General features: G+C 39.4%; 1 protein-coding gene across 2 annotated transcripts in view; it reads right to left on the reverse strand.

The window, feature by feature from the left end:
- Nucleotides 1-1475: 1475 nt before the first annotated feature.
- Nucleotides 1476-24844, reverse strand: part of dnaaf11 (dynein axonemal assembly factor 11) — a 45464-nt gene continuing 22095 nt past the window's right edge. The window contains exons 8-12 of one of the 2 annotated variants that reach the window (XM_044368110.1): nt 24450-24515; nt 23440-23509; nt 20212-20307; nt 19394-19485; nt 1476-2276 (exon numbers count right to left, since the gene is read on the reverse strand). In XM_044368110.1, coding sequence (XP_044224045.1) covers nt 2090-2276; nt 19394-19485; nt 20212-20307; nt 23440-23509; nt 24450-24515 — 511 coding nt within the window. In that variant the 3' untranslated portion in view covers nt 1476-2089. Of the gene's footprint in view, nt 2277-16176; nt 16273-19393; nt 19486-20211; nt 20308-23439; nt 23510-24449; nt 24516-24844 lie in introns of those variants that run through there. The other variant, XM_044368111.1, reaches the window with a different exon arrangement.

A 24844-nucleotide genomic window follows, 5' to 3' on the forward strand; every position in this document is an offset into this window, starting at 1 on the left:
CTGTGGGAAAAAGTCTTTTAGGGGCCAGTGTGCATCACGTGACGTTGTAATTACGCGGTTTGGCCGCTATGTCAAATTGGCTTCAAAGCCTGGCGCTCTTCCTGTATCCAGTTCTCTTTATACATCCATGGTGTGTCAGGACCAAGATGTCTGACTTGTGTTTACTACAACCAGCCGCGGCAACAGGAAGTTAAATGACAAAACAGGAAGTTGAATAAACAAAACAAAAAAAAATGGGCCACATGAGTTATCAAAAATATAGTTATAACAGAAATAGCTTGCAATATTGTGATATTAAGTCCATATCACCTATTTAACACTCATTTGTTTGGCTGAAAACCGATGGCTCTGTTGGTGCATTAAACACCCAAAGTAGCGCCGTCAGAAAGGAAGCGTAAAACATGGACTAAAGCCGACCGCTGTCTGACCATATCATCGTCTTATTTTAGCGGTGTGTGCTGGTGACATCATATCATCACAGACTGTATGTACCTGGATCTGGCAGCTAAATACATAAATACAAACTCTGCTTCTCTACAATCAGCTACATCTGCAAAGTAATCCGATATAAAACAGAAGTGATTCTGCAGCAGAACCACAGTGTTGGTCCGATACTCTGCAGCATCATACGACACTCACACCTGTGTTTCTGCATTTAAAATATATAATATTACAACAATAAATCCTCAGATTCAAATCTAAATACATATAATGCAGTATAAACCTTTTCTGGACAAGCTGTTTTTCATGAAACACACAAGCACAAACATAAAAAAAAAAATCTCCTGGATGATACGAGCCACGCACTCCAAATATAGAACGCCGGGATGATAAGAGAACAGCGGAGCTGTCAGGAGGAAAAATGGTCCGACGCCAAAACGGTCTCTCAAGGCGCTGCGGCTGTAACGGCGCTCGGAGCTGCTCTAGGGGGACGAGAGAGAGAGAGAGAGAGAGAGAGAGAGGAGGAGAAGATGGAAGTTGTGACCTCTGAGCTTTTCGGGTGACAACTCAGAGAAAAGTAAAAGGAGAGCGAGGAGACTTCAGCAGGAGTTTTCAAGGAGAGATGAACAAGCTTCAAAATATGTTTCGGTTCCTCTTCTCCTCTTGGCACAAAGAGGAGCCTCAGTGATCAAAGTCTGGCAGGATTTCGCTCTCTGAGCATTGAGGAGGGCACTCGGGACGAGCATCACAAGGAAAAAAAAACAAAAAAACAACAACCGGGCAAAGTACATCGGCTTCCAGAACAAATGGGCCACAGGCAAAGCAGACAAAACTGATTGATTTTTGCCTCTCTGCAGTTTTGCCCTCTCAGCCGGAGTTTACAGGGTGAAAAACCAAACATCTGCAAGAAGTAACAAAGAAAAAGAACTTCTATTTTCTCCCCGATGCCTGTTTATTCTTGAGTATCAACATCAGGGTTTTTACGGAGGTTCGAGAGCTCAGAGGGTCATCAAACTCACTAAAGTTAAATCATATAATTATGGTACTTTCTCGGGTTTAATGAGGTCTTATTTGTCCAAGTCGTCCAACAAAATCAATGATCAACATCCACATTTTCCAATTTCTTATCTGGAATATTTACTTTTTACAACAACAAATGACGACATGTAAGAAGATATTAGGTTTACTGATACAAACGATGTGCAGGAACATCCGCGTCAGGATTTAACGTCAGTATTTTTACTGTTTCTTTGTGTGATGTTTCCAATATTTTCAAGAGCTGAAAAATAAACAAGTTGATTTTCCATCTTGAAAGACGTCAGGATGAGAAATTTTGCTGAAGTTTAATGCTTATAAATGTCATCAGTGGCTTGTAGGGTTATTGACTCTTTTAGTAGGAAACACAAAGTCATTTAAAGGTTCAAACAACTCTCAAAGACTCACATTTCTACAGTATTTTCATAGCGATCCTGCTCAGTTTAGACTGAATCAGGAGCTCTGACCACCCATTTACTCCCATAAAGTCTTTAACGACAAATTAGTTTTTTTAACACAACAATTGAAAGCTTTGTCAGCAACGTGTACCTGAAGGATTATAAGGTTAAACCTTCAGGGACGAGGCTCGTCTGTCTCGTTGGTTTTTTCAGTCTTATATGAGTGGGGGGACATCAGGATCGTCCACGAAGCCTTCAGAGCAGCTGCTGTGAGTCGTTGGAGAGACTCTAGATGTTTCCAGCGGACCTTCTTTGGCGCTCTGACGTGACACGATGTTGGCGAGGTCGACGGCCGTGTGCTTGCTGGGGTCCACTTCCAGCCTCTCGGGAACAGTATTTTTTCTATGGAGTGAAAACGTCAGAGACTGAAATAGAACAACAAACATTTTATTCTAATTTAATGACTTCAGTAAACACAAGAGCACTCTGAAGTGACCATATGTCTGTATGGAGACACTATAATAACTTGCAGTTCACCTCATGGTTTAAACTGGTCATTTTAATCCATGGAGTGATTTACCTGAAGCTTCAGTATTGTTGCCATGGTTACCTGCAGTTTAAAGGGACAACGTGCAGTTTTTTTGAGCACTAGAGGCGCTATGATGAATCGTCAGGATGATCTCATAGTACATGAGCACAGAAATGCATTCGACATGCTTGTGAAGCCTGAAGGACACAAATTGTGTTCTGGTGAAAACAGTGAAACAGTGAAACAGTGAAACAGTGCTTTCAATCAGTGGAGAACCTTTAGATGCAGCTGAAAGTCCTGGAAAAAGCTAATAAGTGGACCTTGAGTTCAGATAAACTGCTGTTTCAAAAAGAAAGGATGAACTTTCAGGCTGAAAGACTTTGTTTGCAAGAAAACATCCACCAGATACCTCGAGCTCTGATTTAGAGCTGGAATTAAACGTTTGACTGGATATGAACAGTGAAAGAGGTTTTCCTCGCTGTAATCATTCCTCCTGTTCATACTGGATATTAAAAGATCCTTCAAATGTGTTTTCAATGTAAGTGATGGAGGCAAAAATCCACAGTGTGTCCACACAGTCATTTAAAAGTTGATGTGAAGCTTATATGAGGCTTCATCAGTCTGAGTTAGTCATATCAATCTCATATCTGACACATTTACAGTCTTTTTAGCATCAAATTCCCTCTTTGTGTTTCCTTAGACAGTGTTTCCCTGTTGAGCTGCAGGTGGAAGTATAGTAACAAAAAGAGGAACTCTGGCACTAAAAAGACTGTAATGTTGAAAGATATCTACTTGATTTGACTCATTTGGATGCTGAAGCTTCATATTAGCTTCAGATAAACTTTTAAATTAACTTTTCAGTGACTTTTGTGAAGCCAGCGAACAGTTTAACAACTTTGACTTTAAGCAATATTCTGTATCCAGTCATTTCCTCACAGGGATGATAAAGTTTAGGGCTGAAACTAACAATTATTTTCTCAAATTAATCAATTGTCTATTAAAACATCGAAAAGAAGTGAAAAACCTCCATCACATCTTCCCAGAGCTCAAAGTAGTTCCCTTAAATTGCTGGTTTTATTCAACCAACAGTCAAAAATCAAAAAAATAGTTTAATTTACTTTCACATGATAAAAACATGCAGCAAATCTTCATGTCTCAGAAGCTGGAAGCAGCAAATATTTGGCATTTCTGTGTTTAATCAGTTATCAGAGTAGTTGTTGATTCATTTTCTTTCAGTTGACTAATCACTGCAACTCTACAAATATGACCTGCTGTAATAAACATCTAATTATCATGAGAATGACACAGAGCTCATGTTTAACAGATGAGAATCTCAACCTCTCGTCGGTTGTCTTGGTAACGTTGGTGCAGAGTCGTCAAAGTTTCAAGATTTAATGCGACTGTACAAGGTGAGTAAAGGACCTCATATGTAGCTCATATCATAAAGACACAGTGCAGGACGTGTAGTTAAACCCCCAGACTATAAATATGACTTGTATGCATATTTGTTTTGCATTTAAGGTGTTACATTATAAAGTCTCAAACCTCCAGTACATCAGGCTGTATGGATGGATGATATCCGTATACTGTGAAATAACAAATCACCAGACGTCAAATAAAGCAGGTTTCATATCTTTAAAGGACATAAATTCTCTTCGGTTTCCCCTCTGAAGATGTCTGATGTCGTAAATATCTGATGAAAACATGCTGCAAAGAGAAGGCTGATCTTAAAGGATACGTCTGGAGATATTCTTTATTTTTCTTATCGTCAACAAATCCCATGTGCAGACTAAAACCAACACTGAACTGATCTTATTCCTCTGTGTTCCTCTTGTCGTCCAAAAACTATTAAAAACACGTCAGTTCCTTCATCAGCATGAACACAAACACTCTGTAGTTTATTTGGACTCAGATAAACTCACAAGAACACCAAACGTGGATTCATCCGCCGCTGAAAATAGTCCTGAACAAATGTACTATTTCCTCCTGTTTGTTTGTTAAAGAGGACGTGTTCTGCACATTTCCAGGTCTGTGTTTATATTATACTGGAATATCTATTATGATATAAATATGATTTACAGTTGAAAACACCTTATTTACATTTATTACGCAGCATAACAGAGTCACAGGATCCCCTCACTGTAGGGCTCAAGCATTCAGACATCACCCGTCACTCGTCTGTATATGAACTTGTTTACTTTTACATCATAATTTTACAGATGCTTATATTTAGAACGTTTTTAGCGTCTTTTAAATCTCCTCTTAAAACTTTCTATTATTGGAAAGTGTTTATGAATGTTTGATATGTTGCTTGTTGTTCTGTGTAACTTTATTTTACTCTGCAGTGTTTTATGATCTGTTTGTTTTTAATTTTAATTTCTGTTTGTTTATTCTGCCTTCTCTCCTCACACTTTGTAACTTTGTTAAGAAAAGTGCTATATTGATAAAGTTTATTATTATTATTATTAATTATAAAAGTTGGTCTTTTTTTTGAAAAAAACATTTATATTTGTCAAAGTAAAATACTAAAAAAAAGTAGATATCTGCACCTGTATGATAAAATACATACAGTTGGTTAAAGCAGATCTAAGTGATCATGTTGTAGCTTCAGATGCAGCGCAGCCTTGTTATGTAATGAGTTATGAATGTCATCAGTCTGTCTTCCACTGCTGCTGACTGACCAATTAAACAGAAATAATTAACGACCTTTAAAAAGTCATTTGTTTCTCTCTGCTTGTGTTTAAATGAAGCCACTCGACTCCTGAAAACCACCACAGAGACTCTGCAGGGAGAGAAGAGTCCAGAGATCTCACTCTGTTTGGAGTTTAATCTGTTTAATCTGGTTTCAGAAGCTATAAGATTTAAAAAAAAAAAACCTCATATGTAATGACTTCATGCAGCCGTGTTACTGGATAGAAAGAACATCCATGAATTCATCTCCACTGGGATGATCTTACCACATGATCTGTTACCGTTAAACCCAATTGATCCCACTCCTCCCTCCTAAAACTCATCACTTCAGCCCACAACAATGAAGTCATTCCATTTACCAATTAGTCACTTTATAATGTTTAAACCAGAGGCCTCGAGCCACACAGTCAGAGGAGCTGAGTGTGGCAAAATGATTTTAAGAACATCTCTGGGGATTCCTCTAATTACTCAATGTGTGTGTGTGTGTGTGTGTGTGTGTGTGTGTGTGTGTGTGTGTGTATGTGTGTGTGTGTGTGTGTGAGTGTGTGTGGACAATAATGTCAAGTAGTGACAGCGTGGGATTGGAAGGTCACATAAATGTCATGTATCAGACAGCGTTTTACAGTATGGACACATAAGGATGAACAGGAGTTCAATTTTTATGTTACTGTAATATAAATACAGTCACACAAAACTATTAAAGCTATAACGTGATTATTCTGCATTAAAATGTCTAAAAACAACTAGATCTATGTTATATATTTTATATTCCAACATATTTCAAACTCAGAGAAATCTGTAATTTAATCAAAGTAACGGACCGTTTCATTTGGTCGCCTGTCGATGACGTCATACCTCCTCTACCAAAGAGTAAACACGCACCAGATGCATACGGCGGCGCTGTGTTTGTCCGCTACAATGGCGTCTACCAAAGAGTAACTTACACACATACAAGATAATACATCGGCGTTGTGGTTGTTCCACAGAAACTGTTATAAATGGACTTTTATTCAGTTTTAAGACACATTTTCATGATAAATTTAGGTGGTTTTTAACTATATCTTTTAGCCGGAAGAAGGATTTTAGTCATTGGACGTCTGGATCTTAAGTTATCAGAGAAATAAACTGGACAAACGTTAGCAGCAGCTCGGCTAACAGCCCCTCCAGGAAGTCCGGTGGTCACCAAACATCGTCGGAGAAACATTGATTTTTTAGGTGAAACAGATTTAATTAGTATTTTAATGATTTTAATCTGCGTGTACGTTTGTTTTTGGAGAGGAGGAGACCTCCAGGAGAAACGTCTGGATCTAAAGTTATAAGAGAAATAAACGGAACAAGTGTTAGCAGCAGCTCAGCTAACAGCCCGTACCGGACATCCGGTGGTCGCCGTAGATCGTCTGAGAAACACTGATTTTTTTTAGGTGAAACAGCTTCATTCAGTGTTTTTAACTGTAATCTCCGGGTCTGTTTGTTCTGGAGAGGAGGAGACCTCTGCAGGTAAAAACATCCTGAATGATGAACACTGGAGTAATCCTATCCCGGTGAAGCTGGTTATTTAACAACAAAGACAACAACTCCCATGATCCCTTGCTACTTCACACCGTCATCACACTCCGTCTTTTGTTATTGTTTTGATTGAGACCCCTAGCGGCTGAAATTACATATTGTGCGTTTAAAGATCTTTAAGGAACAATGGAAGGAGGAAATTTGTAAGGAGAGAAAAATTACATTCAAATCAAAGAATATTGATTATTACATGTAAAGTTAAGTTAACAGAGAAGACAGAGGTCTCTGTGTGCTCAGGTAAGAATTGTTAATATAAAGATATTCCTGAAGAGCAACGTCTGTGTGTGGTTTTTTTTTGAGATGTTAAAGTGACTTGAGGAATTATATATTTTAAAAGATCCAATCAAAGAATTTGTTTTGGTTGTCTGAAGCTGATATGCTGAGTTGCCTTTTTAACCCATAAGAACCAACCAACCCTTTTAATGTTCTGGAAAATTCCTTATACAGCTTTTATCCTTGATTTTAACTCATGAAGTCCCTGAGTGACGTCTACTACATTCAACCTGTTCTGACCACGTTTCTTGGACAAATTGATATAAAACAAGTTAGGGAAATATTGTTATGACATGGTCCATTTGGTCTGTTTTATACTCCCCATAGTTTTCCTTTAAGGAGAAACAGGTTCTTATGGGTTAATGTGGAGATTTTTGTTTTTGCGAAATTTTAGAAAATACAGCTAAGACAGAAAACACTGCGTCCATCATAACTGGACGTTTCTGTCATGGAGACTGAATGTTTTTCAAATGTAGTCTTTTTGACTGTGTGGAACTGAACATTATGATGTGTCATGTGGCTTTTTTAGAGCTTTTTCTCTGAAAACAGCTGCCTGCTGTAGCTGAAAACGACGCTACGAGAGCGCTGAGAGTGAACCGAAACAGTAAAGTTGATGAGCTGAAACTCACTATAAAGCTCCGTAAAGCCGAGAGAAGCTGCCACAACCAACACGTCACACACTGACAATATATACAGTATATTATTTTATAACCAGCCAACCTAAACTTAACTTATTTTATTACTTATTTAAATACTCGTTAAAAAGAAGTACTGATAATATGTTCCTTTTTAACATTAATGTAAGTAAAAATACATAAATTAGGTGTATTTTAAATGGTGCAATATCACAGACACCTTTGACCTTTGACCTTTCCCTGGTAATAAGCTGCTCTGTCAACTACCCTTCCCCGTCGTATGATAAAGTCTACGGTGTGGGCACCAAAGGCGAGACAATATTAATGAAATATGCTGATTTTTTCCTGGAAGAGCGCTGCAATTATAATTTAATTTCCTGCCCAGCAGCTGACAGTAAGCATGAGCCGGACGCAGGAGGAGCTGCTGCTGCTGCTGCTGCTTCATTACTTTGTGCATTCTGCTGCTTGTTTATTGAGAGGGGAATAAAGCTGCCAGAGGACACACACGCACCAGTATACTGTACGCTGAGCACGACGCCGCTCACGTCACGTCTTCCTTCACTGCAGCAGGAAAATTAACCAGCTGGGCCACAGAAGATGGAGGAAAGTAATTTAGACCATTTTTCCTGCAGATATAATCGGAAGTGAATCTTTATTTTTAGAGTAGATATACTTAATAAAACCGACACGGCGGCCAAACAGCGTTTTAACTGCTGCAGCTTGAGTCCTTCCAACAACACCGACACCAAAAAGACAACCGTTACAGTTGTTATTCATTGAGTTTAACTGTTTTATTATATTTTTGAGGGTTTTATTTAAATTGATGTTAATTAAAAGTTCTTTCAAGGAACATCTGGAGATTAGAGCTGCAGTTTTAGGTTTTAAAAATGTCAGAAAATGGTACAAAAAATAATAATAGAATAGAAAAATGTCCGTCATAATCACCCAGAACCCGAGGTGATGTCATCAGATATTTATTTACATGATAACAGAGAGAGAATACAGTCCACACATCTCATCATCGCCCCTCCCCAGGCCACAAACAAACAAACAAACAAACAAACATAAAACAAAATCAGCACTTTAATTATATACAATGAGCCAAAATGACGTCTACACCAATATCTTTTATCATAAATCATTTACTCTTTTTGGCATTTTTGCATTTTCCAAATATGAGATAAAAGGTGAAGTTTGTTTTCCATTGATAACTTCTCTAAAGGGAAGAAAATAAGATATCTGATCAAGAAATACATTAAAAGTTGGAGCCGTCTTCTCTTTCCAACACAACAAAATACATTTAGAAGTCATGATGGTAAGTATCCTTATTTTTTAATTTATCTAAATTGTGATGAGTTAATGGGATTTAACAAAAAAATAAACAAGGATTGAATTGAATTTCAGTATCTAGCATTGATTTTGTGGAGTTATATATTGATCTGAAAAGGTTTAATATCTCTCAGTCCCAGAAAAGATGAACCAAAGTGCCACCTGCTGTCTCACATCTCAGACATTTTGGGGAGTTTTCTTTAAGAGAGCTTGTACATCCTGACTGGGTTTATATCTTTATAGCTGTAGAAGAGCTCAAACTGTCAGTCACTTTGTCTACAAGACTTTTTTTTACTGTAAACTCTTAATTCCCAGATGATGTGAAGCTTCAGTGGTAGCTACACTCAATACTAATGTAAGAGCAAGTCTCATGGACGTCCGCAGAAAGACGACAACGCTTCTGTCTTGACTAAAAGCTCCTATAAGGTTATCACTCTCAGTTCGGGGGACGGGGGGGGGAGCTAATTGAGTTGTAATCGGCTGCTGTAACGACATCAGCAGGTTCTGTTCAGCGTCTGCAGCCTTCCCGATCCGCAGAGGATTAGGTTTGGATGGGAGGTGATGTGATGTCACAGGTCTGATCTTAATCCCATCTGCTCACATTAAGATAAGAACCAGACTAAACAAGTCACATGGACTCAGAGAAGGCTGTCATGTTCTGCATGGCCTGCTTATCAGTCACTTTCCTGATGCTTCAAACACTCCACTGTGATGTGGATGTTTGTGTTTTTGTGAGTCAGGAGCAAAAGAAAAGTCTTTAGATTCGCGGTTCAGTAGATTTTAATCGAGTACAAGATTCTGTTTACATCTGAAATCGGCTTTTATTGGCTAAGACGCCAGATATGTCGAACCTGATCTATGCTTAAAACTTCCAGCTACAACCTGCAAGAAAGATGAGCAGCAGAAGATATGAAATGATGATTAAATATGTATCTGACACGTCTGAAATAACAGCTGTAGTCTGCAGAATTTTTACACCTTCATCCAAAAACTGAAGGTCCTGATTCAGAATTTTTAAGTTGATAAAGGTCATAAAGTCCAGAGAGACAATCTGTGTTCACTGGATGTTATCAAGTTTTATTTTGGCTTTTTGGAAAATTACTCACAGCACCGACAAAAAACAGCAGTCAGCTTATCTAAAAATAAGAAGCTGCTACCTGAATGTTTTGCTGATACAAATGAACGAACAGAGATTAAAGATTAGATTAGAGTCTCGGAGGGAATCCAGGTGTTTCATCAACCAGGAACCAGATCCAAAACAAACACTAAATGTCTTATTCAACATTAAAAGGGCTGGTAAATTAAATAAAAAGATCAGATATACAGAGAGGTTGGAAAAGTCATGGCTGGTGATTGTTTAAAGATATTTCATGTCTGAAACTGAAAACAGCTGAGTCTCTTTATCGTCTTCACCCAAAAAAGTGATGTTAGCTGTTAGCTAGCTAACAACTAACGTCCTGACAAAGTCTGCTGGAGTCTCTCCTTTTTCTTCTTGTCGCTGTAAGTTAATGAAGTAGATCTATAAAGAACAGGGATATGCACATACTCTTTGCTTAAGTTGAAACATTTTCTACTCTCTTTTTATGTCTTTCCATGACTTTGTATGCAGTCGTGCCTCTTCTAAATTCATTTAGCACGCTGTCTTAACACACAGAAAGGTCGAAATACCTTTCAACCTTTTCTCTACTTGTTTATTCATCACTTGTTAATTTGAGGGTCACAGGGTTTTCTCTAAACACCGGGTTTGACGTGTTTGATTTTCATTTTGGTGATCTAAGAACTCAATCTCATTTTGTTGTTTGACTCATTGTTACTGTGTGTTGAGACAGAACACAAAGCAAATATTAGAGGCGGCGTGACTGCATATAAAGTCAATGAAAAGACGGGTAGTAGACACAGATTTGCCCGGGCAGCATGAGTGAAAAAAGTATGTTAGATTCTTATCCATAATGCAACACCATCAGGGAGGCGTCTGATCGTCTGCAGCATGACAACGAGCCCAAACATTCAGCCAGAGTCATACAGAACTATCTTCATCAACAAGACAAACAAGGAGGCCTGCAACAGATGACTGATAAATAAAAACTATTCATGACATTATTTTGGTAAGCAGGCTCACTTTACTTTTAGCGCCAAAAACTTTTTACACAGTCCTGTATATTATGAATCTGTTGTGCACAGAGGCGAGAGGGAAAAGGAGAGAGACTGGAGGGAAAGTTAGAAGTTAGAAGATGAACTGAACACAGACACACATACACTGCTAGCTAGCTGCTAGCCTACAGCTAGACAAACACAAACACACATACGCTGCTAGCTAGCTGCTAGCTTACAGCTAGACAAACACAAACACAAACACACATACGCTGCTAGCTAGCTGCTAGCCTACAGCTAGACAAACACAAACACAAACACAAACACACATACGCTGCTAGCTAGCTGCTAGCTTACAGCTAGACAAACACAAACAGTCCAGCGGTCTAACTTGTAGGAATGACGCTTTCTGTCTGAACACACATTTAGTCGTGAATGATAAACTGGTTGCAATTATGAATGGAAAAGCATACGGTAATGTTTCTCTGTTCATAAAAGTCTCCTTTAATAACAACATGAGAAGGAGGCTGAATGAATCTACAGTATGATCATGATACGGAGGTGGAGTTAAGATTTATGACGCTTGGTCTAAGTTTAGCCCTCACACTCATCTTAGTAACAGGCAGGTAAACCTAATCGTCAGCACTTCCCTATGCAAGATGGATGGACTCATTACTCCAGAGCTCCTCTACTGATGCCCTCCCTGGTTAGGAAGTCCGAAATGGCTCCCTGTAATAGGTCACCCAAGGCAAAGGGCCCGCTGGTCATTATATCTCACAGGTAATGAGGTCTGTGGACCGTCAACAGAGAGGAATCAAGTCTCTCTCTGCCTTTCGCACCTTATTATCAGACACAGAAGACGTTATAATGAGAGAGCTGGAGACTGATAACTGCGGATGGTGCAATATTGATAAAGTCATTTGCTGTAAAGTTTGCAGCCTGGCCGATGCGGAGATCAGGAGGCGTGGAGGAGGAGGAGGGGGTCAGGGGTTGGAGGATGAATGCAGCGGTTATTCTCATGATGGTGTAAACAAAGATAATCGAATCAGTCCTGAGGGACACCGTCACTGGGTCAGTTCACTCGTGCGTCATTATGAGTCCACTGCAGAGGCTGCAGGGCTGCCTGCTGCTAAGAAGGATGTGATATCTGTGATCTCCTTCTGACAACTCGCTTCTTATTTTCACAGCTTTTCTATCAGTTCTAATAAAATTACACTCAACAGGAGAACCACCGAGATCTGGGAACATGGTGACATCACTATGAGCAATCTGACAGGTCGGAAACAAACCGATAAGTTAGACAAAATTATTTAGAAAAGGAAAATTATTACCCAAACTGCATGTAGAAACATTTATCACAGCTTATAAACTCACTTCCTGCGTCAGCTACCGTACTTACTGTGGCTGTGTGCAATGATTAACCAGTAAAGTTCCCCCAAACTTTGTTATATGTAATAATCCATTATTTTTGTTTTGCTATCACAAAAGAATACATAATAGTAAATATATGAGCATATTTCCAGCTCATTTGTACATATATAATTATGGGAGATTAAAATGTTTTCATATCATTTGCAAACAGTTGGGACACATTATTAAGTCTAGTTGATTACTGCCAAATGTTGTCTAGCTTCTGAAATGTCAGGATTTGCTGCTTTTCTATTTTAAATAATTTTAAATAATTCTTTAATTTCCCTTTTGGATTCATAAAGTTTATTGATCTGTAATTGAATCTCTGAGGGTGTTCTGACGTCGGACAAAACAAGACATTTGAAGACATCATCTTGACGTCTTGGACTTGTTTAATGGACATTTTTCAGTAATTTCTGAGGTTTCATAGATGTGATGATTAATTGATTAACTGCATACATGACAACATCAAAAAAACTAATTGATCGATAATGAAAATAATCATTAGATGCAGCTTTAGTCTCTGGATCTCAAGCTGCTCAGTCACTCTGCTGCAGGAAACGACTTCGATATAATAACATAAAGATCTGGCTTTGCAGTTGACCCTGACCTTTGACCTTTATAAACCTCTGGGGGGACGTGAGCGGTGGGTTTTAGATAATGTCTGATAAACCATTTCATGATACAATTCACACGTCGCCCTGCCTTGTGTCATCAAGCAAATCCATTTTAAACACAATCACGGCCTTCAGATCCATTTCCATCCACGCCAGAGGCTGGTTATAGAATTTGCGGGTAAGCCCGGGGTCAAAGGTCACCCCTAATCATGTCCAAATGATGCAATAACTCAGCAGCCGGCGGCGCTGCTCACCTGTCACCTTGCTGCGGTGCAAGCAGCAGCAGCAGCAGCAGCTTAGCATTTTTATGTTTAATTTAAAGGTGCGGGATCGCACCGGAGCTCTTTACCGTGTTTGATGGGGCCGGATGAAGGACAAGAAGTGGACTGCGGTCATAAAATGTTAATGATGGTAGCGCATAGTGACGAGCGCACCTCCAAGCGGGGAGAGGAAACAGAGCTCAGTCAAACAGCACGGCGGTCTAATGTGATCATTAAGAGGTGAAGCTGCTCTGAGTGATCCTACACTAACCCTCACTGTCTCTACTGCACAGAGGAAACAGCACAGTGACTGTGTATAATTCACTATACTGCTGATTCATACTGTACCTTTTTATCGAAATGTGTCAGATATAAACTTATACAGATGAAAATTTTGTATCGAATATATATATATATATATATATATATATATATATATATATATATAACTCCACAGAAGCTGAATAAAATGAATCCTAATGGATGGATGGATAACATATGTTATGGAATTGTCCAAAAATAAGACAGTTTTGGGGTTATGAGTACATAAAATGTTATGTTCAATATTAAACGTAGATGTATCACTATGTCTGTTTACTGGGAGTTAAAGAGGATGGATTGAAATCTGTAGTAACACAACGTTTGGCTTTTCTTTCTGTGAAAAGGATCATTCTTATGAACTGGAAAGTAAAGGAAATTAAATTGTTTTTGTATGAATCAGGAATCAGAGGCTTTATAGAGACAACGGCTTCGATGGAGCAGGGACACTTATAAAAGACTATATAAATAAGAGACTTCAGTGTTTTTGACTGTTTAAGAATAAAACCAGCATAATTAAATAGAAACCTGATCCTTGTAGGTAGAATGGAGTAGTCCTGTTTAATGGAATGATTTCTTAAACAAGTCTATTATATTTCCTTTGCTTATTGTCTGTAACCTGTCTGTATGTCAGCTGATTTTGGATAATTTCACCTGTTTGCCCAACAAGGAGAGCAAAACAACAGCAGTCATTTCAGCAAATATCCAAAATTTGATTATGTTTTGATCATAGTCGGGTCAGCAGAATGTCAGACTTTGTTTCCTGCCGACAGTCAATGTTATTTTCTTTTAAATATCTCCTCCTGACATGTTTTAAGATTTATAAAAAATACTTCTTGCATGGAATAATAATTCATTTCAGAGGTTTTCCTGCTGTAAACAAGATGTCTCCTCCTTCACTGTGAAGTCTGTTCTCAGTGTTTGTTCACTGGAGGCTTCAAGTTTCCACATCACACTTAACGTGTTAAGTTAAATACTGGACCACGATTGGCTCCAAACTAGCTGTGATGTCACAAATCATGCTCATAGGTACACGTGTTAAACTCAGATTTAAGGTGAAACTTTCCTCCGTCCAACATCCAGCTGACGGAACAAGAAGAAAAACATATTTTTGAGTGGAATGAGACTTTAACCTGAACCTTAAAGCTGCTATAATCCATATTATTATAATAGTGTTGTGGTTCACTGTCAACGCTCTCATACAGAAAAGTTCCCCTGTTTTATGAGTTTATTCTACAATTTTGACAAAATAATCCAAATCATACCAAACAAAGTCCAAATGCTGATGAAGACCATAACATATGGTTGAAAGCTCCAGAAAAGCCAGCAAGTGGGAGTTGAGATTATTTTGTCGACTATTTCCATCATCAAGAACCATTTTAGTTTCCCTGTTTTACTGATCTGCTCTCATTTCTACAGCAATAATTCCATCAGCACAACAACAGTCACGTCATATTCATCACTCTGCTGCTCTGGTTTGTCTTTCTAACAGAAATATTGTTTATTTTAATCACTAATTAATTTAAGTCAGTTCTACTTGGTCATTTTTTTTTGTCAGTGAAACTCAGAACGTCCTGCTGATGTTTCACATTTAAAGTCTTGCAGCAGCTCGTAGGACATAACGCTCCCGTCTCTTGGTTTTAATGTGAAAGATCTGCAGGAAGTGAACGGCGAAGTAGAAGAGACTGAAATTACTGAGTATTTGTGTTAAAAACAGGAACTCAGAAAAAAGAGAAAAGAGCAGCAAATTCCTGAGTAGATAACTCTGTTGTACTGGTGGAATTAGTGCTGTAGAAATGGACAATATGTCACGTTACAATGTGAGCCAATACAGTACATACTTCACTTTTTTTTTTTTTGGTTGTTTGGTTGCATCACCAATCCAGATCCAGATCCAGATCCAGATCCAGATCCAGATCCAGATCCGGGGGACTTGAATGCAACTTTAATTTCAACACTTAAATCAGAACAATATAATCATTGTAGATGATTTGCAGATTGTAGATTGTAGAGGCTGGATGGAGAACGATGGGCAAGAATGTAAAGAAAACTAAGGCTGCAACTAGCCATTCTTTTCATTATTGATTAATCTGTCGATTATGTCCTTGATTAATCGATTAGTTGTTTGGTGGTGATCACAGTTTCCCAAAGACCTAAAATGTCTCGTTCTGTCCTGACCGACAGTCCACAAACTAAATATATTCAGTTTACTGTCACAGAGGACCAAAAAAAACCAGAAAAGTCACATTTAAGCAGCTGAAACTGTTGAATTTTGGCTTTTTTTCTTAAAAATTGACTCAGAATGATTAATTGATTATCAAAATAGTTGCAGCTCTAAAGAAAACAGCAACTTGACAGAGTTTTGCCTGAACTGAAACATCTCTCTCTCTCCACACTGTAACTGAAACGTGTTAACAGAATTTCTTGGTTTCTTGGTTTCTTGGTTACTCGATCACTATCAGTCGATATCAGAACGGGATATGGGTCACATTTAAGAATAGATATGAATCCTGATCCAAAAAAGTATCAGAAAGCAGCAGCTGTGTTGCGTTTTGAGCCTGAGAGCTTGAAGCTGTGACTCACCAGAGTAAAAGACTTGTTCAGCTGAGTGTTCGAGCGAGTATTCTCTCTCCCAGCGCGATGCTGCAGCTCCGGTCAAGGTTATCTGTGGCCGATACGCTGCCATTAGCAGGGAGAGCGCTTTCATCAACATAGCTGATAAAATGAATCATGCACAGTGTTTAATATACAACAGGAATCTATAATTAGGTCAACAGGGACCTGATAAGCCAGAGGCATTAGAATATGTGCGTATTCAACTCAAGGCCAAACAAATACTAACACCAGCATCAAGTGAGACCAACACTTGACTCGGATAAACTCATACAGACCATCCAGCTGCCCGCAGGCCACGGCTCAGCCGCTAGTCGCTCTTTATGCCTCATTAATATTGTAAACATATTGTCTGTTAACACAACAAACAGTCAGATAAACAGAACAAAATGTTTATCACTTGATAAAATGACAACAGAACCTCCGTTTAACTCAAAACTTTAAACCATGAAGCAAATATATTTACCTTATGAGGAGAATATTCAATTACATTAAAGGATATGGATGAAATGCTTTTATTGTGTAAAACTACTGTATATATCCTGTATGTGGGTGGTGACTTTATTTTGTCATGTGCTTCTGTTTCCTGTTTTCTCTCATCTATATACTGTGTAAATAAAATACTCAACATTACCACTGATGCTTTTTCACTGCTACATGTTACCAAGAATTATGAGAAATTGTATATTATTACACTACAGCTTATTGCACCTGCAGAGCAGCCGCCCTGCACGTAACTCTTAGAACAGGTCAAGTCTTATATTTTAGTGCCTTTAAAGAGGAACTTAACACCGTCTGAAAAATGTGTTTCTGAAGTGGTTTAACTTCTCACCTTGCTGCTGTGATGCAGGCGTACATCAGGATACATGAAACAGCATGTCAGCCTGTTAAATTACTCTTTAATCACCATCTGTGATGTGAAGAAATTAAAAATGTGTGTCCTAATCATGGTTAAAGAGGTCATATTATGCCCCTTTCACACTATTTACAAATATTTCCATGTTTTTTATGGTCAAAAAGCAGCTGTATAGAAGTCATGGATGCAGCGTCTCTGTCTCACTCAGCTGTTTTGTGTCTGCTCAATCCTTCTCTCTTCTGATTGGCTCCTGAGTGACACACGCCCAGGCCAACCACAGGTAGCGTAACAGATTGTAGCCTACTGTAGCGAGGTAAAACCAGGGCTCTGGGTAAAACTCACCGATGGCCGCCACTGAGGATAACGTTATCCAACATTTGGAAGACTTTACAATGACAGATTTGCTTTCTGACATCCAACAACTGTGCAGCGTTTCCTCTGCGACTGTGTCTCGTCTGCTCCGCTCCGTGTGTGTGTGCGTGTGAGCCCCGCCCTCAGTGAAACACACAGAGCAGAGCAGAGGAGAGAAACTAGCGCGACCATAAATGAGGGAGGTGCTGTTGGAGGCGACGGGCCCCTCCGAGTCTGAGCGTATAGTTGTGACATCACAACCTGACGGAAGCCCAAACGGCTCATTTAAAGGCACAGTGTCACAGTTCCTGAATACAGGCTGTATGCATTTCTCTGTGGACTGAACGTTTTAATACTTCCACAGTATTTATAGAGCACACAGACCTGCTTTATAATCAAAAAAGAAATGGAAACCTGCCGTTCAACAATATGTATGTTAAGTAATAACACTGTAATGCTCTGCATAGAGTTTCTCCTGTGTGGCTGCTGTCAGCTGAAGTGTTGTTCCCTCTGGATGGGAGTAAAGGAAGTGGTAACTAGTCTGGTTCATCAGTAGTTTAGCTGAATTTGCTGGAACTCAGCAGTAAAGTAATAAGCAGAGAAGAGAATGAAGAATCACCAATCCTACTTTTTCTCCTCTGTTACAGATTCTGATGCTGATGTAACTGCTGACTCCACAAAATGTGCTTTCGATTTGATATCAAATAATACCAGGGCCTGTATCACTGATACCGATATTGATACTTCTGATTAATAAAAGTGGATTATGGTGGGGATGAGCCGCCGTGTTTCACCATTTAATGTAACTGCATAATTAATGACCTACTTCTCATTACTGCCACATGATTTACCAGACATCAAGCATTATTTCTACTATTCTTCATGAATCATTTAAACACAGAACAGCTTTAAAGGTAAATATTTGTCCTCTTCCTCCTCTTCTTCTCTTTGCTGTTGCAGCTCCAGGTTTTCTCTGTCAATTTCTGGTGTTACCACAGTAGTGAACATCCTCCTTACACACCCAGTTTGCAATGTTTTCATTGAGAGCAGTGAAATGAAAATAAGTTGTTTGCAAGGACTGATCTTTTTTTTTTTTGTATCAATCCTATTGATGCTAGTATTACTCAATACAAGACATGATATTAGATGTACCGATACTTTAGGGATCAATCCACCAACCCTCATTTTAAAATCTGTACAACAGGGACGCCTCCATGGTTTAAGGGGTTAAAATGCCAACCATGAACTCCTGGTTCAAATCCATCTAAAAACTGACAGAATAATTGCAACTTAAAGCAGGAGCAGTGACATTGACAAGGAAGTAGGACGTGGATAAGCACTCCATGGCTGATAACCAGGGGCCAATACCCTTTCCATTAGTTTGCATCATGCATCCCTATCTGCACCCTGCTGCTCTGCTTTCCTTTCCCATCAGCCCTCTGTGATATCGTTTCAGTTAGTTGTGCAGGCAGGTCATTTTAAGACATGAGTAGCTTTGTAAAACCTTCAGTTGCTCTACGTACAATGACGCTGAATGATTCGACTGACGTTATGACGTTGGAATTCGCGACTCCTCCGCTGATGAATCATTCATGTTTAGGAAGCAGCTTTAACACAAACATTAAAAATATCATGTCACAAGAAATGAGGCTCGTTTGTGTTTTTAATTCCTTGAAGTTTAAGTCAATTTTTCATTGCAATAATATATTTATTTATGAAATGTCATTTGAGCCTGCATGCTTATATTGTCATTATTGCGCTGTAAAGATAATTTAATGAAAATGTCAAGTAAAAAAAAGAGAAACATCCATATGAGCAACATGTCTAACAGCACGGCAGGCCGAGGATAAAATACCACGTAGTTGTTTGTTGGTTTGGAAGCTGAGGAGCGTTTCTGATGTTCATTTTCCCGTCCACACATTACAAGGACATCTGTATCATGAGCTTTGCAGCTGCAGTGGGTGTAGTGAATATCTTTACCTTTTATTGTCCTCAGGCGGGCTGCTGCGTCTGTTTTGACATGCTCTGGGTGGACGTGGGATGGTCTTTGTCACTTTGATTTCACCTTCAGCCTAAAAGCAAACAGAGAGAAAAAAAAAACAACATGTTTATTTGTAGCAAACAGCATCTGCGCGTTCGTTTTCTGAGAGTTTACTGGCGCCGTGGTGCAGGATGCATCAGAAGCCATATGGAAGATTAATAGTAGCAGCTCAGACACTGCAGTATCAGCACCTGTCTCTCTTTATAGAGACTATATGAAGAGTTCCTTCATTAAAGGGGACGTTTCAAGCACATTTCCAGGTCTAGAATTGGTATATCTTTGCATGATTTACAGTTTAAAACTAAGTCTTTTTAGTATGAAATCCCCCTCTAGTAACACAAAGCCAGAATAATCATAATTCTAAGACTGTAACCCTAAAACTCAGCTGCAGCTGAGCATCACAGAGGATTATTGATTTTGTCCCCATGCCTTACATTGTAATTGCTTTAAGAAGGCATGTTCTAGCAGAGAGTATGGGCAGGAGGAGTAATTACAGCAAACAATAATGCTTTCAGTGTAGATACGGATGTGTCTGTATCGTATTAAGCTAGACGTGAAAACATGACATCACCATCTTTAGATTCACATCACTAGTGTGGCTGAAAGTTCAGCTTGTATTTGCAAGAAAGCACAAAGTGCTTCAGCTCCTTAAAGTTTGACATGTGCACTACTTCTGTCGCAGCCAGCAGCTTCTCCTCTGTTGCCTGCACCTGGCTCAGGTGTGCACGTGTACTAGCGGATGTGTGACCGTACGTACTCTGGGCATGGTGAGGACCAGGTGTCCGGTGGTTTGGGACCTCTGCGCTGTCGAGCTGTCCGGCTTCACTTCAGCAGGCAGGACCATCTGAAATATCTGCAGAGTAAATTATTCATAACTTTAATTAGCAAGATTAATGCGCTGATCTGGCACCAACACTGTCCCAGTGTGTCAAATGACTTTAATCATTAGCTGGGCCTTTTTATAGGTACACTTTCCAGAAAAGACTCGGGGAGAGAGAGAGAGTGACCAGAATAGCTCCGACTCAGAACGGTGGCAATCAATCATCAGAATGAAATCCCATGAGAGCCTAAAATGATCCATGTGGGAGGAAAAACAGCATATGATAATTATATAATTTCAATATTTTATCATTAAAGGGGGGAATTTAAGGGGAAACCACGCAAACAGCAGGACAGAGAAGAAGAAAAAACCGCCAAAACTGAAGGCGCTGCGGTTGTCGAGATGTGGTTGACGTGATCTACGCACCTCACGGATGACTCCTCCGGTCAATTCCCAGCGCTGCCTTAAATGAGTTCATATTAAGAGGGGATTTTAAAGGCTTGAGTTGATGTATCACTGCGTAAATCACCGCACCCCCGTCCAATCAGACTGACCCCCTTGGCGTAAAACAACCATCCATAAATACGCTAACGGCTTGAAGCGGAGCCATGACATTCTGCACTCTGGAAAACTGAGTAGCTGTATCTGTAATTTGTTTTCTGGAGGGTGAAAACAGGAACAGAAACAAAACAACAACAAAAAAAAAATTACAGGTCTTGGATTTATGCGTGGGCTAACAGCTGTTTAATCAGGCTTAAAGGTCGCTGTGGTCTGTTAGTGGGAGATTAAAACCTTCAGCAGCGGCGCTGAGGGAGATATGACGGATTGGACACCTGGAGGTAACTCTGTGGTAACGATGACATGCAGAACCGAGCCTCTCTTTACAATAAACCACGCTGATAAAATGCACATCTGACACAGAATAAATACTGCTCAACTTCTGCTGACACTGAATCTTCCACTTGTGGCAGATAACTCAGCCGATTACAGGTTGTATTTTATTCTAAACATCAACGCTCGGCTGATCAATTTTTGGGACCAGAGAGAGAGAGAGAGAGAGAGAGAGAGAGAGAGAGTCACTGAGGGAAATCACTCCACAGCAGGTGTAATAAACTCTCTCCATAAATGTATCAGAACGTCATAGTTAGGAGCAGGTTTGATGATTCAGCTGCTTCTGACAGCCTTTTTATTTGCTTTAAATCTGACTCTTTATCCATCACGCTTCCATCTCTGCGTCAAACTCGGCATCATCGTCATGAATTCACAGCAGCCTGCAAACACATAAATCACTCCGAACTGTTGACAAATCATCGTATCATAAGGTTGTTAAAGCAGAAACCTGCGAGATGCGAGAGGAACGTTGGGATTTTAAAGTGAAAAAGACAGAAGAAGTCAAGTTTTATCCAAAATTGCTGCTTTTGTTTTACTGTAAAGGTGCGTTAAAGGATAAGTCTGGTGATTTTCTGTATTTTTCTTATTGTGTGTGTATCCAAAGCCTGATATGTCTTATTCCTCTGTGCTGTAGACCTCTGTTGTTGTCCTAAAACTATTAAAAACATGTCAGTGAGTCACACTGCTGCACTGGGTGACATGTTCCTTCATCATGAAGAGTTTGGTCACATTCAGTTGTTTAGAAACGGCTCCAAAGACTAATAACAGCATCATGTTTTCAGAGCAGTTCTGTGTAAGGCAGACACCACTGAGCATGTGCGGGAACGCAGCGCTTCGCTAGCTTGTTGTGCTACATATCACAACCTCTTAACTTTGTGCTAAATTGTTAATTTCTCAAAGAACGTAAGTGCAGTTCAGGTATTGTTGTCAGAAAGGTGATAATTCTACTTTATATTTAATATTGAGTTAGTTGTCGTTATAGTTATTTTTTAAGCAAACCTGCCATTAATTGGCAAAGCACAGAAACAAGAGGTAAAGGTTGAGAAAGTGGGAGAAAATAAGATGAAAACATGGAGTTCCTGGTAAGGTGCATTGGCTGTTTGTGGTAAATAAACCCGACTGTGCTGTCAAACTGTCAAATTAGCTGGAAAAAGACGTGGTGGAAACACAGGAACAACTACACTCACTGTAATACTGAACAAATAGAACAGCTACACTGTAATATTTGGATGTTCATCTGTGTAGAAACGTGTTAATTCTGACAGTCGATGTTTTCCTGACAAGCAACTTTTTGTGCTTGTGTAAAAATGTGAGTCTGAATAAATAATAATCCCCCTCCTCTTTAGAAGGATAGGTAAAACCTTTTAGAGAGGTAGTCTGAGTTGACAGTTGGATGTATAAATCATGTAACATCGACACTGGAGACAGTTGGTTTCTTTCAACCTTTAAAGCAAATCTTTCTCTGACAAACATCATCATGTGGTTAATCTGCAGGAGATGATCTTTGACTTGTCAGCTGCATCAACACTTCCAGGCACAGTGAGAAACGTCTACATACTGTTGTGTTTCTGCAGGATCCAAACCAACAAACCTCTGCAGCTACACATATATACTACTGTCGACTGGTACTGTAATATGCTATCAACTTAACTCATCCATATTTGTGCTGTTGTCAGCTGGAGGGTCATTAGTTTTAATCTCCAAACTGGCTGAGAACATGACTAAGTTTCCTCGCCAAAACTACCGTCACAGTGCCCTTGAGCAACGACCTTCGCTGGCTGACAGCGGCAGTCTGGAACAGGCCACGTTTCTGTGGGAACATTCGGGACTGAACGTGTGGAGAATGAAACTGAACCTGGAGCTCTGAACACTCTTCCTGAAGACATGCAGGTTAAAAAGTAAAACGTCTCCAAAATACATGAAAATTACATGAAATCAATACATTTTTCATTAAATATTTTCCTTTACGCTAATCTGTAAAGAAGATTTTTTGCTCATTCCCCAGATTCTTAATTCAAAAACACACAAGAATATGTAAAAAATGACTCAGCATGCACTCAATCTACATATTTATCTGTGATGGAAACGTTTCTGAGCAACAGTCTGACCTATAAACTCCAGACGGTGACAAAGATTTAAGACCAATGTTTCAAAAAAATCTCTCCTACTGCCCTTTAAAGCATGAATGAACGTGTCCTTTGGAATGAAACGGTGGTTTTACCAGGTATGAAAGGTTTTTTTAAATGAATCTGATTATTAAAAGCAGCAGAGTACCTTCCCTTTGACGCTCACTCTGGCGTACGTCGGCTGAACATCGATGTCTATCAGGGAGGTGTCCATGTGTCTGTGAGGAGGGGGAGGGGGGGGGGGGGGTCAGGTGAGTTTATACAGAGAGACACAGGTACAGGTGATCCTCCTCTGCAGGTGGAGGACTTACACATAAAAATAACTGTAACGAGGATTAATACAAACGAGAAGGTGTTTGGGATGTTTTGGGACTCAGTAACTCAGGTTCACAGGTGCTCATATGATAATTAACAGATGTTTTTGTTGCTCCTGCTAATGTTGACCATTAAAACTTCCCCTCCTGAGCTTTCAACGTAAGTGATCGGGGGATAAAATCCATAGTCGCCTTTTTGCTTAAAAATATACAGTATTTAAAAATGTATATGAAGCTTCTATGAGGCTTCAGCAGACTGAGTTAGTGGATGTCAGGGACGTGCAGAGATCCCAGTATTTGTATTTGAATAAAAGTTGAAAGAGGCTTAAAAATCCTGTTTTTGTTTTATTATTACGCTTTTAATTTTAAAAAAATTAAAGTGTTATAATAAGAATTCATAAATAAACTACTTTGCGAAGGAGGTCCCCACACCAGGTTTTGAACTGGAGTCTCTCAGATCATAGACGACTGCGCTGATTACAGACCTCTACCTATTTATACACCTATAACACAGAGACAGCACAGCATGAAACATGTAGAAGAACTTCAAAGGTGATTATTGCTTTACACTTTTCATTTATTGCGTATTTTTTACAACCTAACTTCGTTTAAAGGAGAAGAGGAACAACAGGTTTGGAGAGTCCGTTGGGAGCACTTTGCTTGTGTCAGTAGCTCAGCTTTATCTCTGGGGAACACCCCCAACAAATAACTTTAAAAATATTTGTATGAAACAAATATCTGTATAAAACCCACTATTTGTGCTTTGCTGAATAATGTATTTGTATTCGGGCACACCCCCTAGTGGATATCATCCAAAGTTACAGCCTCTTTGTGTGGCTCCTACCTGTACACCGCCAGGTCTAAGACAATCCTGTTGTTTTCATCATCTTCAGTCAGACAGAAGTCGAGCCTGGAAACACACACAGAGACAGAAATCAGCTGTTAAAATGCAGAGCTAAAAACAGTGTATTATTTGAATATTTAAATATAATTCACACATTGAAATATAAACAGTACAGCCTCTTTACTTGTAAGAAACATTCTGTCCGAGATGCATCGACCCACAGATCACGACTTTACGAGCTGCTCGTGAACGGTCGGTAAACGTGTTACAGATCAGATGTTTTTGGCTGTTATCAGCGGTGCTGCAGTGAACCGCGCTGTCCTGTCTGCCTGCTGATGTAAAGTGATACATCATATAAAGGATACATTGCTGACCTGAGTGTGTCCTCAGCTCAG

Source organism: Thunnus albacares, chromosome 12 (genome assembly GCF_914725855.1).
Source record: "Thunnus albacares chromosome 12, fThuAlb1.1, whole genome shotgun sequence".
Classification (NCBI taxonomy): Eukaryota; Metazoa; Chordata; class Actinopteri; order Scombriformes; family Scombridae; genus Thunnus; species Thunnus albacares.